Source organism: Gouania willdenowi, chromosome 10, assembly GCF_900634775.1.
Source record: "Gouania willdenowi chromosome 10, fGouWil2.1, whole genome shotgun sequence".
Classification (NCBI taxonomy): domain Eukaryota; kingdom Metazoa; phylum Chordata; class Actinopteri; order Blenniiformes; family Gobiesocidae; genus Gouania; species Gouania willdenowi.
The window spans coordinates 19,910,448-19,924,745 of NC_041053.1; the positions used below are offsets into that span (position 1 = coordinate 19,910,448).

At 40.7% G+C, this 14,298-nt stretch overlaps 1 protein-coding gene across 2 annotated transcripts; it reads left to right on the forward strand.

Moving 5' to 3' along the window:
- The first annotated feature begins 1,821 nt into the window (after positions 1–1,821).
- kctd16a (potassium channel tetramerization domain containing 16a) lies at positions 1,822–13,983 on the forward strand. 2 transcript variants are annotated; one of them, XM_028460549.1, is made up of 3 exons: positions 1,822–3,249; positions 12,785–12,928; positions 13,018–13,205. In XM_028460549.1, exons 1-3 carry the CDS (start codon positions 2,442–2,444, stop codon positions 13,074–13,076), a joined length of 1,011 nt encoding a protein of 336 aa, XP_028316350.1. In that variant the 5' UTR covers positions 1,822–2,441; the 3' UTR covers positions 13,077–13,205. The 2 variants fall into 2 exon arrangements, with proteins under 2 accessions (XP_028316350.1, XP_028316349.1); XM_028460548.1 differs by having other exon boundaries at positions 12,785–13,983.
- The last annotated feature ends 315 nt before the right edge of the window (positions 13,984–14,298 follow it).

Here is a 14,298-nt window from a genome sequence, read left to right on the forward strand (position 1 = left end):
TACAACTTTTCACTCCTGATATGATACCTTTATTTCTGCCTTTAGAATTTACCGATACTGGCATTATTACTTATTTTGTAGTCTGGAATATTAGAAAAGTCCTCTGAGAGCAATAGTCAGCAACAGTATAGATATGAGAAAAACTGACCATTTTCTATTGACCATGAGTTACACGGTCATTTAGTGCAGTGGTTTTCAAACTTGTTTCACTCAAGTATACCCCCATTCTTTTATTTCCAAATCCAAGTACCTCCTACAACATTTGGTTGAGAATACTATTTAAAAAAAAACAACAACTATAAAGCATAATAATGCTATTAATGAGGGTTAACACACATTTTAAAGAATCTCATTTTGTAAACAAGTGGAATGAAACAGTATTGCCTCCCGTATAGATTTATTTCTACAGATTTTTAAATAATTTCCTGTAATCTCCCACCTAGAGTGGGACCAAGACTGACCCTTGTATTTCAGTTCATGTTCTAATCAAGATCATTTTCATCATCATTATTATGATTATCATTTCTAACCAAAAATACACATTTTACAATCCCAATATTTTTCATGCTTTTATTTGTGACCTTTCCCATTTCTCACTCTTAAGTACCCTCTGTACTGCAATCTGTGCCCCCATTTAAGAAACACCGATTTAGTGGTTAGCACACCCACCTCAAGAAGCTACAGTAGAAGGTCTGAGGTTCAATCCCTGGGGTGGACACTTGGGTTTCCTCTGGGTCCTAGTTTCCTCACAAACCAAAAAACATGACTGTTAGGTTGACTGAGTCTCTAAATTGCCCATAGGAATGAATGTGAGTGTGAGTGGTTGTCTGTGTGTGTGATGGACTTGCGCCCTGCACAGGGTGTACCCCCGCCTAACGCCCAATGAGAGCTGGAAATAGAAAGAAGGAGAAAGTGGGTCAGAAAATGAATGGATGGTTACATTTTAACCTTAAAAATAAGAATATTCTATACAATCTATATAAATAAAAATAAATTCAATAAAAACAAATTGGAGTGCTTATATCAGAGATGCAGGCCAAAATAATCCAATACTCGTTTTGTTGTTGTTGCTGATATTGGAGTGAGACATCATGTTAAGAACTTAAAAGGTTAAAAAAAACAAAAAACTGTAAGATGTTCTTGATGTTCTTTAGGGCTGTGGTTGGATGAATGGTAATCGATTAACGCTTAATAGATTTTGAGGTAGGAGTTGATTATTGAAGATTCCACTGGGAGTCATAATGTTTGATTACCTGATTTTTTTTAATTAAAAAAAACTTACAATAATAAATCTAGGAGGCAGGATCAGCGGGTCTGTCCATGTAACAGCTGATGAGTTTCAAATCTGACTGATCCACCTTGTCCTCACCCATCTCTCGGGATAAAAGCATCAGCTAAAAGCAGTGGATGTACCGGTGAAAGCCCTGGAGAGCTCGGAGGAGGGGGATTAAAGTGTGCTGCGCTGGAGCTGCACCAGACCTGCACCTCGTCCCCATTCTGCTCTGAGTCTCACTCACTCATCACCGCTCTACACGCCAATCTGCTGGAAATATCATTTTCCTTTAAGATGATGTAAGACATCACTTCACAGGACGATTTATCCTTTTCTCTCTCTCTGTCTCTCTTTCTCTCTCTCTCTGTTCTCTCTCTCTGTTCTCTCTCTCTGTTCTCTCTCTCTGTTCTCTCTCTCTTTCTCTCTCTCTCTCACTCTCTCTGTTCTCTCTCTCTCTGTTCTCTCTCTCTGTTCTCTCTCTGTTCTCTCTCTCTGTTCTCTCTCTGTTCTCTCTCTCTGTTCTCTCTCTCTCTTCTCTCTCTGTTCTCTCTCTCTCTCTCTCTCTTCTCTCTCTCTCTCTCTCTCTCTCTCTCTCGCTCTCTCTCTCTCTCTCTCAGCTTGGAGTAACATTATCTTAAGCCTTTTGCCGGTCCAGCCGTTCCCGTACTCAGCACTTCAGAGGGATGGGTGCGCACAGGAGTCCCGCACCCATCCACACCTCTCTAATCCACCACAGGACATCATCCAGCACTACAGCGCGCAGGATTTACGCATGGTAGAGGAAAACCTGTATTTGGATTTATATTTTTAGTGGGTTTTTTGGACTTTTTTTTTTTTGGCAGGAAACTGCAAAACTGCCATTAATCTGGACAAACAGCCATGCGTCTGAGGGGAAATATGCAAGGATTTTATCATCTATAATTAATACTGAAACATGCTATTTGTTATGGAAATCATTTGCGTCGAAAAGGGATGGTCTGGCACTTTTACGCACGATGTGAATAGATCCAGGAAATACCTCGGGATCGCTCAGTCATGACACAAGCCTGACTCCAGTGCTGTGGATGTGAGTGCATCGGCATCATGCAGATGAAGCCAGAATAAACTTCACGGAAGTGTGAGCTCTTAAAAAAATATCAAGTTTCGTGCGAGACCCAAAAAAAAAAAAATGGCATTAAGTGAAAACTGCAAAACGCAACCTGCAAAAGATTCCGTGCAAAGTCCCCCATCGGACGTTATAGAGCTGAACGTGGGTGGGCAGGTGTATTACACCCGTTATGCCACCCTGACCAGCTTTCCAAACTCCTTCTTGGGGAAACTGTTTTCAAACAAGAAAGGATCTTCAAACGACTTGTCCCGAGATCTCAGAGGTCGATATTTCATCGACAGAGATGGTTTTCTGTTTCGGTATGTGTTGGATTATCTGAGGGACAAGCAGGTTGTCCTCCCTGATCACTTTCCAGAGAGAGGGAGGTTGAAAAGAGAAGCCGAGTACTTCCAATTACCAGAATTGGTCAAACTTCTATCCTCCGAGGAGTCCAAACTCATCTCAGATGATTTGTACCACAGTGATTTCGATGACGCGTCGCAGGGCAGCGACCAGAGGTTTTATCCACCTTTCTCCATGGACAGGAGGTATGGCTACATCACAGTTACTTACCGAGGGATCTGTGCAAGAGAGGGTCTGACTGACTCCAAGGCCAAAAAGTTACCGAGGATCTTCATCAGTAGCAGGATCGGTTTGGCAAAAGAAGTGTTTGGAGACGCCCTGAATGAGAACAGAGACACGGACAGACCACCGGACCGCTACAGCTGCAGGTTTTACCTTAGGTTCAGGCACCTGGAGAGAGCCTTTGACATGCTGTCCGAGAGCGGCTTCCACATTGTGGCCTGCAACACGTCCCTGACTGCGTCCTCTGCTGCTCATTACGCGGATGACCGGGTCTGGTCCAATTACGCACAGTACATCTTTTACCGTGAGTGAAGACTAATCCAGATCTGCAGTCACCAATGTGACACCAGTAAAATATTCCCAGTGTTCAGTGTCACACTGTCAGAAAATTCTAAAATAGAATGATAAACTATAGCTGATAATAGCTTTAAAGAACGAAACACTCCATCTCCAAACTGGGAAATTAAACTGGTAAAATACACTATTCTAAAGCAACAACGTTTCTCTTTAAACCAGGGGTGTCAAACATATGGTCTAAAGGCCAAAACTTGGCCGTGAGAACATGCAATCTGACTCCTACATTTTACAAGTTTATGACATTGAATACTTTACCTGCAACTATTTCATTGAAAAGAACAGTTATCAAAGGTTTGTTTGTAAGTTTGCATAATGGTCATTTTAATAATTATATCGCAATAGCAAGAGCCATTTACTCAGCAACATTTAACAACATGTAACGGTTGAACATGAAAAATGTGCATCGTAGAAGTATGAAGCACTTTGATTATATAACAGAGAGAATTTTGACAAATGCTCTGCAATATTTCACACTAGAGACTAAATTCTGAAATGAGTAGCAGAAAAAAAACATTTTTTTTTCAATGCTCAGACAGGTAGGACTACTAAAATATAATTTGGAAATTTGCACCAGAGCACCAGCAGTGCACCTTCATAAAATGAAGTGCTCCCTTGAACTCTTTTGTAGTTTGAACACAGCAATGTGAGAATGAGAACACAACTCTTGAAACATTTAGTAAAGTAAATCAATTATGTAGGTTACTTTTTTAAGTTACTGTACCGCAGTATTCTGAAAACACTAGAAACAAACAAACAAAAAAGAAAAACAAAATACATGTTATTGTGCCACCAACTGTCCTTAGTGGGTGTTTAATATGGCATCCATTCACTAGCATTGACACTTATCGATAACAAAATAACTTCAGTCCAGCCATTCCTTTACAAGACTCACAGTGGGTGAAAATCACTGTTTAAGTGGAACCCTTTGACCCAATTACTGCTCAGTCTTTTTTCTTTTTTTTTGTTGTTGTTGGTTTTTTTTTTTTTTTTTTTTTGTATTTTCCTGTATTATTCCATACAATTGTTAGGCAGATGGATGTTATAGATTTCTCACACTTGCTTTATTTGGCCAAGTTGTTTTAATGTTAATTGAAAATATTGGATTGTTCAGTGCCCATGATTCCACATTTTTCCCCTTTGTGGCCCCACTGTGATCTGTAATTGTGCACATGTGTAAATAATAAACCGAAGGACAATCTTTTAATTCATACAAAGTTTTCAGTTGTTTCTTTTTTTTTTTTTTTTTTTTGTAAAAAGATAGTTTGCATTTTCAGAATGTACAGTACATGTATTTCTTGGCACTAAAATAAATAAATGACGAGAAATGTCGTGATGATATTGGTCCAGCTCTGAGTTTATGTGGCCTCTGAACTGACACCCCCGCTTTAAAGAATGAAACAAGACTTAATAGTAAAAAAGCTTTAAAGTGAGATAAACATACCCAGTGTGTCCTAAAACTAGAAAGAGACGTACCTCGAATCATGGTTGAGTTTCAGCTTTATTGTCCTTTAGTCTTTCACAGCCTTTGCAATGAGCAACTTTCGTAAACTTGTGCTTTGGGTCTCAGATTAAAAGCACACTTTCCCACAAGCCCTCAAGGAAGTTAGTCACAAAGCTGCTGCTCTCCATGTTCACATTCGTCATGCGTAAACATGGTTTGCCGCTCAGATTCTGCCATCCGTTGGGTTATGAATAATACATCACCACTAGGCAGGGGGGGAAAATCACATGACTGCTGTTGTGTTGTTTTTTTTTCTAGTTGTTTTTTTTTTTTTTTACTCAGAGACAAGCTTTGTTAGTCAGCAAACAACTTCATTAGCTGCAAATGATGCTCAATTCTTGGCAGTGGGAGGGGTTGAGCCATATGGCCAATTAAAAAGCACTTTGTTCACTAATCTGAAAGACTACCCCTAGAGAAACTGAAGAAAACCCAGTTGGTGGGTCAAGGTTGGAGATGCAAAAGGCATATGGTTGGCTAATTATTTATCAGTAGCCCAGTTAATATGGAGCAATCATTAGAGAGACGAACCCCAAAAAATCCAGCCAGGTAAACTTTTCCTGAGTCAGAGGAGGATGCATGGCAGAACATATGGTAGAGGTGTTCATCTCCTCCCCATTAGCAGATAGTGCTTTAGGACAAAGTTATGAGGTGGTAGGAAGACAGTGAGATGGAAAGGGAAGAGAGAGAGGAGGAGCTTCGGTGTGCAGCATGGAGGGTATGAAACTGCTGGAGAGAAAGTGGGGAGAAAAGATGGAGTAGAAAAAGAGGCAGAGTTGTGCTTGGGATAAGGGAGTAAAAGTTGCATGAGACATTGCCATTGTGAGAGAACGCTCAGGCTAGAGGGATACATGAAGAAATACAGGCTGAAAGAGTTTTATGAAAACACACAAGGATGAGGAGAAAGAAGGTATATAGGGATGATGGATAGACGCATCAAAGGCAGACAGGCGTGGGAGCCTTTACCACACAACCACATTTGAAACCGCATCATTTCCAAAACTAATACTCAATGTATTCTAAGGATGGCTCACTGTCTGGCACACTACCAGCATTCCTAAACTCAGGATGTATGGAGACAACTGTACCTGAGAGGGGCAAAAACAGATGTGCTTAGTTGCTGTTTTCAGCAGATATTTTCTTTGCAATTTGTTTTTAAGAACAGATTTATCTGTGTAAAAGTACAAGTATTAGAAGAACAATCCAGCATTTGAGCTTTTCTTAAGAAAAGTCTCTGTTGTCTTTAGGCGACAGTATCTCAGTCCGTAAGGACATGGGTTGGGAACTGGAGGGTCCCGGTGTGGACCAAAATACAAAGTTGTTCTGGTAGCTGGAGAGGTGCCAGGGCACTTCTCAAACATTGCCGAGGTGCTCTTGAGCAAGGCACCAAACCCCAAGACTGCTCCAGGGATGAAAAATATTCCTTAGGCCAATTCTGGCATATTTACAGAAATTTATATGCACTGTCCCTATAATAAAAAAATAAATAAAAAAGTCTCTCACACTGTAAGCATCAGTATCAAGAGCATCATTATAAAGAGCTTTAACATGATTTAACATGGCTATGATTTATAATCACCTTTGACCTTTTGAATTCACTTCTACCAGCGTAAAACTTTTAATACTGGTTTTTCCAATGACCTGGACATAACTCCATTGCTTTCTTTCATCACCTCACAAGATTTATTCAAGTAATCAATAACCCTGATACCTGTAAAGCTACAAGCATTATCATGGTTTCCTGCTTCCTTCACAGCAGAATGTTCTGAATGCCATGAGACATCTAACATCTGACTCTGTTGTTTTTATGGTGTTTTCCATCAGTTCAGAGTCCAAGGGGTGAGATAATCCCCCATTCAGTTTCTTCACCATTTGACTGGTCTTGTGATAACCATCAGCATCTCATCTGTAGCTGGCTCCAATAATCATTATCTTCAGCGACCTCTTGTCAACTCCTTTTTATGATGCTGTGTGTGAGTGTGAGTGTTTACACATTTACTGACTAAGTCTAGTTCCCTCAAGAATGACTCTACACTAGTATTCAGGTTATATTATAAGCTAACAATCTGGCAATACTTAGCCTTAGCTCCTAGAATCAGTTTACATTATCTGACACTTCAAAATGAGAAAGAAGCCCTACAAACCGCATGTGTTGGAATAAAGGGTATAGTCAGTGTATCCAGATATTTTGGTGAGGAAAACTCTGATTCTGGAAAATGAAAGAAAGCTCAATATGATGCGATTAAAAGAAAAAAACGTTTGGATCTTTTTTTTAAAAATAATGTTACAGACAGTAAATCATTTAGTGTAAAGTCAGATGTTTACCTATTGGCTAAATAACTGCTTATTTATGCTATAAAACATGCCCAATGAACATTTTTTCAGCAGTTTTATAGTTATAGGATCATATCAATTATTAGGTTAATTAACTAATGCATTTTGTGCACTTACACAGCACATGGTTGCAGGGGCTTATTGGAAAAGCTGGTTTGTGGCATGAAGCAATAAAGATATTTTGGTCAGTTTTTAGCCAATTTAAAGCAATAGGAAGTGGGTGTGGGCTGCTAGGGTCTGGTTTTGAAAGTAATAGTAGTTGGGAAAATAAATATTAAAATAATGCATATACAGTATAGATCATGATTATGTTCTTGTTTTGAAAATAGGGCACTTTTTAAACCTATTCTGTTTTGGCTTTTGACTGGTAGGGAAAACATTATTGTTATAGCCTATAGACTTTTGGCACTGTAGTGAAGCCTTCTGAATGATTGTCATGGAAGGAGAGAAGCATTGGATCATGAAAAGACTGTCTCTGATCCTGAAATACTTCCCCAACCATTTACTGAAGAGAGAAGAACAAACATTTTTAAAGACAGTGTCATAGAGGGGAAACTCGTGATACGTTTGGAGATACTGTAGTAACGCTATCACCTGTTTTGACGGCTACATCACAGCAGCAGAGCCAATCAGCATCCAGCGTTGGGTGGATCAGGTCAGAATCTTTTTTTTAATCTTTTTCTTCCTGAACAGGCTGAAAGCCGGTCAAGATGAGACACAGTGACAAACAGAGAGTGTGCTCCATTAATCTAACAGCGCAGTCTTCATTTGGCCTGTGAATGAGATGATGTGTGGCCATAATGACTCGTGAACAATGGTCACAAAGCAGCAGGGGGAGACAGGGAAGGTAATCAATTGCTTAGCGATACGTAATAGAGGCAGAGATTGGGCCATCCCGCTGAGGCTCCTGCAGAGACGCCTGCAGTCGGGACGGATAGGCAATACCTGCAAGAGATGGATAGTGTTCCCATGAATAACTCACGTTAGTCCAAAAGAGCACCTGGGCAGCAAAACAGCAAAGAGTAAGCGATGGTGTGTGTGGTGTGGTGTGTGTGTGTGCACTCATATATTTTTGCTCAGTTACAGCAGAAACCTGTGCAATACATCAAGCCATGGAGACAATCTGTGCCTCTGAAACAGTAAATCTGAGTTTATTGAAAATGGGAACATTAAGATAAAACTGTCCAGTTTTAAAAATATATCATATTTGTTGCAGCAGCAGAAAGTGGAACACATTCCTCGAGTAGAACCACAGCCCTTTACATATACTGTGGGTTCTCTTATACTGACAGATTCTCCGATGAATGATAACATAGGTTTCCTATTTCTTTAATTCACTGGTATAAAAATACAGTGCTGTTATAGCTAAGTAAATATATACCTAAAGAAAGAAGGACGCAGTCCAAAGGATGGACGCTAATGTTGTTAGTGTTTTTGTCTTTCATTCATTTTTAATAACAGCTTCTTCCAGACCAGCGTTTCAAATTGCTGGAGCCTTTCACGGCTGTCAATGAGCAATAAGCTGGAAATGTCCATCGCATCATTATCACATTTAAAGACACAGCCTCATTTGACCAACTTTTCAAACTTGGAACTTACCCTTCACTTACCCGTGAAGAAACATTGCTAAACAATCCATCGCCTCAAGTTTAAATCTACTAATTAAAATTCCTACCACTTTAACTGCTACTGTGAAATCACAGGCTACAATACAATAGTCATGAAAACAGAGAATACCAAAGCCATATCTGCTGTCAGAATAATGTTAATATGTCATTGTACCCAGCACTTGATGACTGTATACACAGTCATGCTGTATGTAGGGATTTTATGGCTTATGCTGGCTTTATGAAGACTTAAAGAGATTCCCTGCTCGTACATACAGACGGCTCATAGTAACGTATGCGCTTTAATTTAGATGCAAAGAAATGACGTCTGTTCTTTTTTTTTTAATTTTAGTTTTCATAGTATGCTGAAATATAAAAAAGTGACATTTGTATGAGCTTGTTTTTCTTACAGTTACATATTATGGACAAAGTTAGATAATACCTAACATTATCTAAATACGGAAGTACATCCTGAAGTGGTTGCATTGTTAAAATATATAAATGAATAAAAATCTTTACACGTGTACATTTAATTGAGGATTTTGGTGGTCATACTGCCTCTATGGCCTTTGCTGAATTGCTTAGTGTAGTGGGGGGTATGCCTACATACTACCAGTGCTTAATCAGCTTGTGAGCATTTATACTTTGATTAGGGTTGATGAAGTTTGCATGCTTAACTCTTGTAATTTCCCTTACATGTTGCAGTCATCTTTAAATAAATCAGCCTGACAGACGGGACTAAATTTGCCCCGTAGTTCTTTCAGGGCACGATGTAAATGTTGACAAGCTATGCTGATAACTGGGACACATTCCCTTAGCCAGAGGAAAGGGAGGGTCTTAGGGGTTGGGATCAGCCCCACTGGGACGGGCAGATTGAGACATCACAATCTGCCTGTTCATCTCCCTGTCAGGATGAACAGACACCCCCTGACCTGGAAGAGAATGGCACCGGCCTGTCATTAACAATTAGCCAGTGGAGCTGCCACTTCTCTTGGAAAGCAGATGTTGTAAGCTGGGATGAATCCAGCGCTGTAATAGATGTTAAATTTGGTTGAAGTTGATCTTGATGTTGCGAGTCCTTGAGTTGACCTGACTTCCCCTTCTTATATGTCTCAGTCACTGCTCATCAGAGTTGTGTTAGGATTGTGTACTGACTGCAGGCTGATATTTAAAAAGATTTAAATGCATGCAGATATTACAGACACTATTATATCTGACAAGGGGTGGAATCTCCCATCAGTACACTGCTGAAGTGATACATTTGCAGCACACATCTTAATGGAATGGATTTCCCTCATCCTGTAAGGATGGTCATTGGCTTTGCAAGACAAGTCATTTTTCCTGCTGCAAGGACACTCTGGCCTAATTCTGAGCTAACAAGCATGTAAAGTAAACTCTCCCTCAGGCTGTTGAGGAGTATAGAATATTTTGTAACTGGGTATAAGGAGACTTGAGATGAGATCTGAGATCAGAATGTCTCCTCTCTTAAGAGCAGGCAGTGTGAATATGCTAACCCAACCTGCAGGACTGCATAACATTCAATGCATTGCAAACTACGTTAAGGGACAAATTCCTATCCTTGTTGAGAGTTTGAAATCAGAAATGTTCAAGCAGGGCTGAGCTTCACTAAAGCACTTCAGCATAATCACATTCTTCAATCTCACAGGGTCGGGATGTGTTGTGGTAAATAATAAAGGATTGAAAGAGAACAAAGACTCAGTAGAGAGGCAAGATTTTGTTTGAGTTAAAATCTTATTATTGTTCACTTAGTTTGAGTCCTCCGTTTGCATCATTGCTCTTGATTAAATTTCACAAACAGACAGCTTTTGGTTACTCCAGTCTGAATATGAAGCAAACTGTGTTATCGTCTCTTGGTTAAATCCAAAAACAATGTTGAATTGAGGCGTGACGAGCCTTACATTCATATTTCTTTTGTTTCTGCCTCTTGACTTTTAGTTTTGGCTTTTGCAGAGTTTAGCTGTTTTATCTAGGTTATAGTATACTAGATTTTTGGTCACTTAATTAATGCACCTGTTATTTGGAGCAAATGTTGAAAGCAAACCTTATAGTTACTGACTTTCGGATTTGGAGTTAGAGGTTTCTGTCTTAATGTCACACTTTTCAGCTGTTTTAACTCATTAGCCTTTCTCAGGCTTTTGTTGGGTTCTCACAAAGCAGACGTGAAGCACCACTGCTCGGGTCTAATATGATTAGGAGGAGACCCGTGTGCTGCCTACCGCTGCCTTCATGTCCAGTACAGAGCTCGACTCCTCGCCTCTGTCTTATTTATGAGGGGTGTCAACACAGCCCGAGTCTGGACAGAGGACCAACCCTAAGTCTTTTACTGTGGTTGAAACATGATCTGATAGACAGGCTGTATGGCTCTGAGAAAAACACATTACAATCAATGGCTTCCCTGAAAGAAACCAGAGTGTATCTTTCTCAGCTGCTTGTTTAAATGTACCTCAGAATGACTGTATTTCCTGCTCTGACTTGGCCGTGAGACATCATATTTTCAAAGTCAACCAGTTTATCCAAAACACCCTGGATTTGTTTTTGAATTGGCAGCTATCGTTTCTTTATCTAAGCTCAGTTAAAATCATGTTGTGTAAACAAAAAATGAAGCTCAGGTCTTTCTCAACTCATTAGCAGCTTTTATTTTAATTCATTCTACAGTGCAGCCAGAAAATTCCATGCTTCTATTCTTGGGTGTTGGCTAGTTTCCCAATTGGGTTGGCCCTGTGGACTATAGCTTCGCTTCCTTTGGAAACAAGGCTCTGCTGCTTCCTCTCGTCATCCTCTTTACTTAAAGCGCACACGTCCATTTGCCTGGTGCTGTTCCTCTGCCGCGTTCAGCCGGATTCATTTTCTGTGGGGTGGGGGTGGGAGGGGGTGGGGGGGGGGGGGTGATTTCCACACTGATTGGCCTCTTTACTCATGGACTAGCCATTAAAAAGCTGTTAGCCACTCTCACTATCAGCTCAATGCAATCATCACACTAGAGATAAGGTCATGATTACAGTCAGTGCATAGAGGTTAAAATCCTTCTTGAACTCATGCACTGTAAGGAGCTAATGGACAAATTATCGCTGCCTCAGAGATATCCTTTGTCTGATAGTCATTAATATTTCTACATCCATGAGTTTATTTCATATACCCACATATAGTGATGAAAGATGTTTACGTCCCTGTAAAGGGGTTCTACCTGTGAGCAGATCCTAATGAGACCACGATTTCATGGGTATTTTTGTACATGAAGGACAGCTTCATTGTTCTCTGTCTTTACTTGAACACTTCACAAGCCAGCAGGAAGAACTGCGCTGTATTTGTGGTCCATAATTAGCTGTGTAGGAGGATGTGAGATGGCATGAGATGAAGGTGCGGGAGGGGAAAACGAGATTGAAATCATTTTTTATTTTCCGTTCAGTCGTCTGCAGATCCGGAAATCTTGAGGTTTTGTGGGGACGTAAGATCACGCCATCAAGCACTTAGCACACTCAGCCTTGCTTGTGTTTTTACTGCTTTTTCTAGCCTAGCTTACTCCAAAGTCTCACTACATTTTTGTCTGAAAACACAACAATGATAAACACCTCATCCACCAACTGCCAGAGACAGATGGCTTTGGCTCAGAAACAAGCTTTCCCTCGTGAGAAAGGAAAGGTGTTTGTGTGAGAGCTGTTCTTCTTTAACTGAGCTCTGAGGTTCCTCTTATTGCAGGACACTTGGCTCATCAACTCATTTAGATTTAAAAACTAATACCCCCAACCCAATAGCTCATATGTTCCTGAAGCGGTACCTCACTATCCACACACAGTCATCTGAATCTACCCAAAGGCGTTTGAATGACATTGAAATGACTGCGTATGCATTTGTCAGCATTTGCTTGATCACTGTACCTGCTCTTTTTGATTAGAGTTAGAATCCGTCACCGTCAGCTGGGACATTAGTTTACAGTTGGATTTCTGCACAAGAGAGGGCCACACTGCAGCATGAAGATGAATACGACTGACCATCAAATTTGTGTGTGATTTATATTTCACCAGGTGGGCCCTCTCGGTGGTCGTCCTCTCACTGTGACTGCTGCTGCAAGAGCCACAAAAGTGAACGTGAAGGGGAGAGTGGCACCTCCTTCAACGACCTTTCAACGTCCTGCTCCGAGACCCAGTCGGAGGCCAGCTCCCCTCAGGGTACGGTGATCCATGGACCAGTGAGTCGACGCTCTAACGTCCAGACCCTGGACCGGCCCATGCCTAAAGGATCCATTCATATGCTTCAGCAGGCAGAGATGCGCCGCAAGACGGACATGCTGCGCGTCAGAACCTTCGGCGTCCGTGAGCGCGAGGCCGCAAAGAGGAAAGCGAACAAGGAGAAGATGACACCAGAGCAGGAGTTGGAGAAATGCATCCAGGACTTCCGTCGCATTAGGATTCCCGATCACTTTCCAGAGAGGAAATACATGTGGCAATCGGACCTCTTGAGAAAGTATCGTCTCTAAATATACACAAAGGGAAAGATCAGATAGGGACAGATAGCTGGTACTGAGGTATCATGTCACTATTGGTGAAGAGTATCAAATTGCATAGGCAGTACACTGCAACCTCCAAGACACGTACTGTACAGGAGAATTTCCTGCCAGAATGACAAGTAACACAGTACTGTACAGTGTGTGAAGTGTGTGAAGTCCACACTGTGTTGTTATTGTTGTGTGTGATATGCACACGAATAAGTCAGGCAATTGCAGTTAGTAGGTTACCTAAAATATCACATAGTGGGGACAAAGACACACAAAGGCAACAATATCCCTAACAACAAAGCAACCTCAGGGGTACGTGGACATTGTCTTTGTTTATCAACCAGTCACATGCAATTGCCCTCAATAGCTGTCTCTTAAATGGATGTACCCATAAGGTGCTGTAAGCTAATGATAAAGAAAGCACACATTCACAAGTTATACATATAGGCCTACTCATAGTATGCTTTAAAGACAGCACTGCATGTCATTTCACCCTAAGCATCAATATGCAATATCAAATGAAGTTTTCACTCACTAATTTGTGTGATGGGTAGTTCTCAAGTGTTCACACTGCCTACATCTGTTTGCCATGCTGAAACATTTTTTTTTTTGTCTAATGTTGTCATTATTTGTTGGATAGATGATGTTGTGAAGCTAAGAGTGAAAAACCACATTGGATGTTGATTTTTGATTGTAAGTGTGTAAAAGAATGGAAATAAATAGGCAAGAGCTGTATTTGGTCATTGTTTTTAATCGTGTTATTCAGTGACATGTCGTGAGCACTAGGGTTGGGTAGGCAGGGCGATGCAAATCGAGACCACCAATGTCAACACCAATGACAGTTTCATATGTTTCTGCTGGCAAGTGTTAATCTAACAAAATCAAGATCGTAAAACATCATTAAAGAAATTCCATACTCTCCCAACAAGATATATCCCATGACATCCGGGAAGCGCATCCGTTGTTTGTGTTGGAAACACAGAAACACGGAGAAAATGACAGCACCAACAACACGGAACAAACATTAACTTTTGCTGAAGGTCT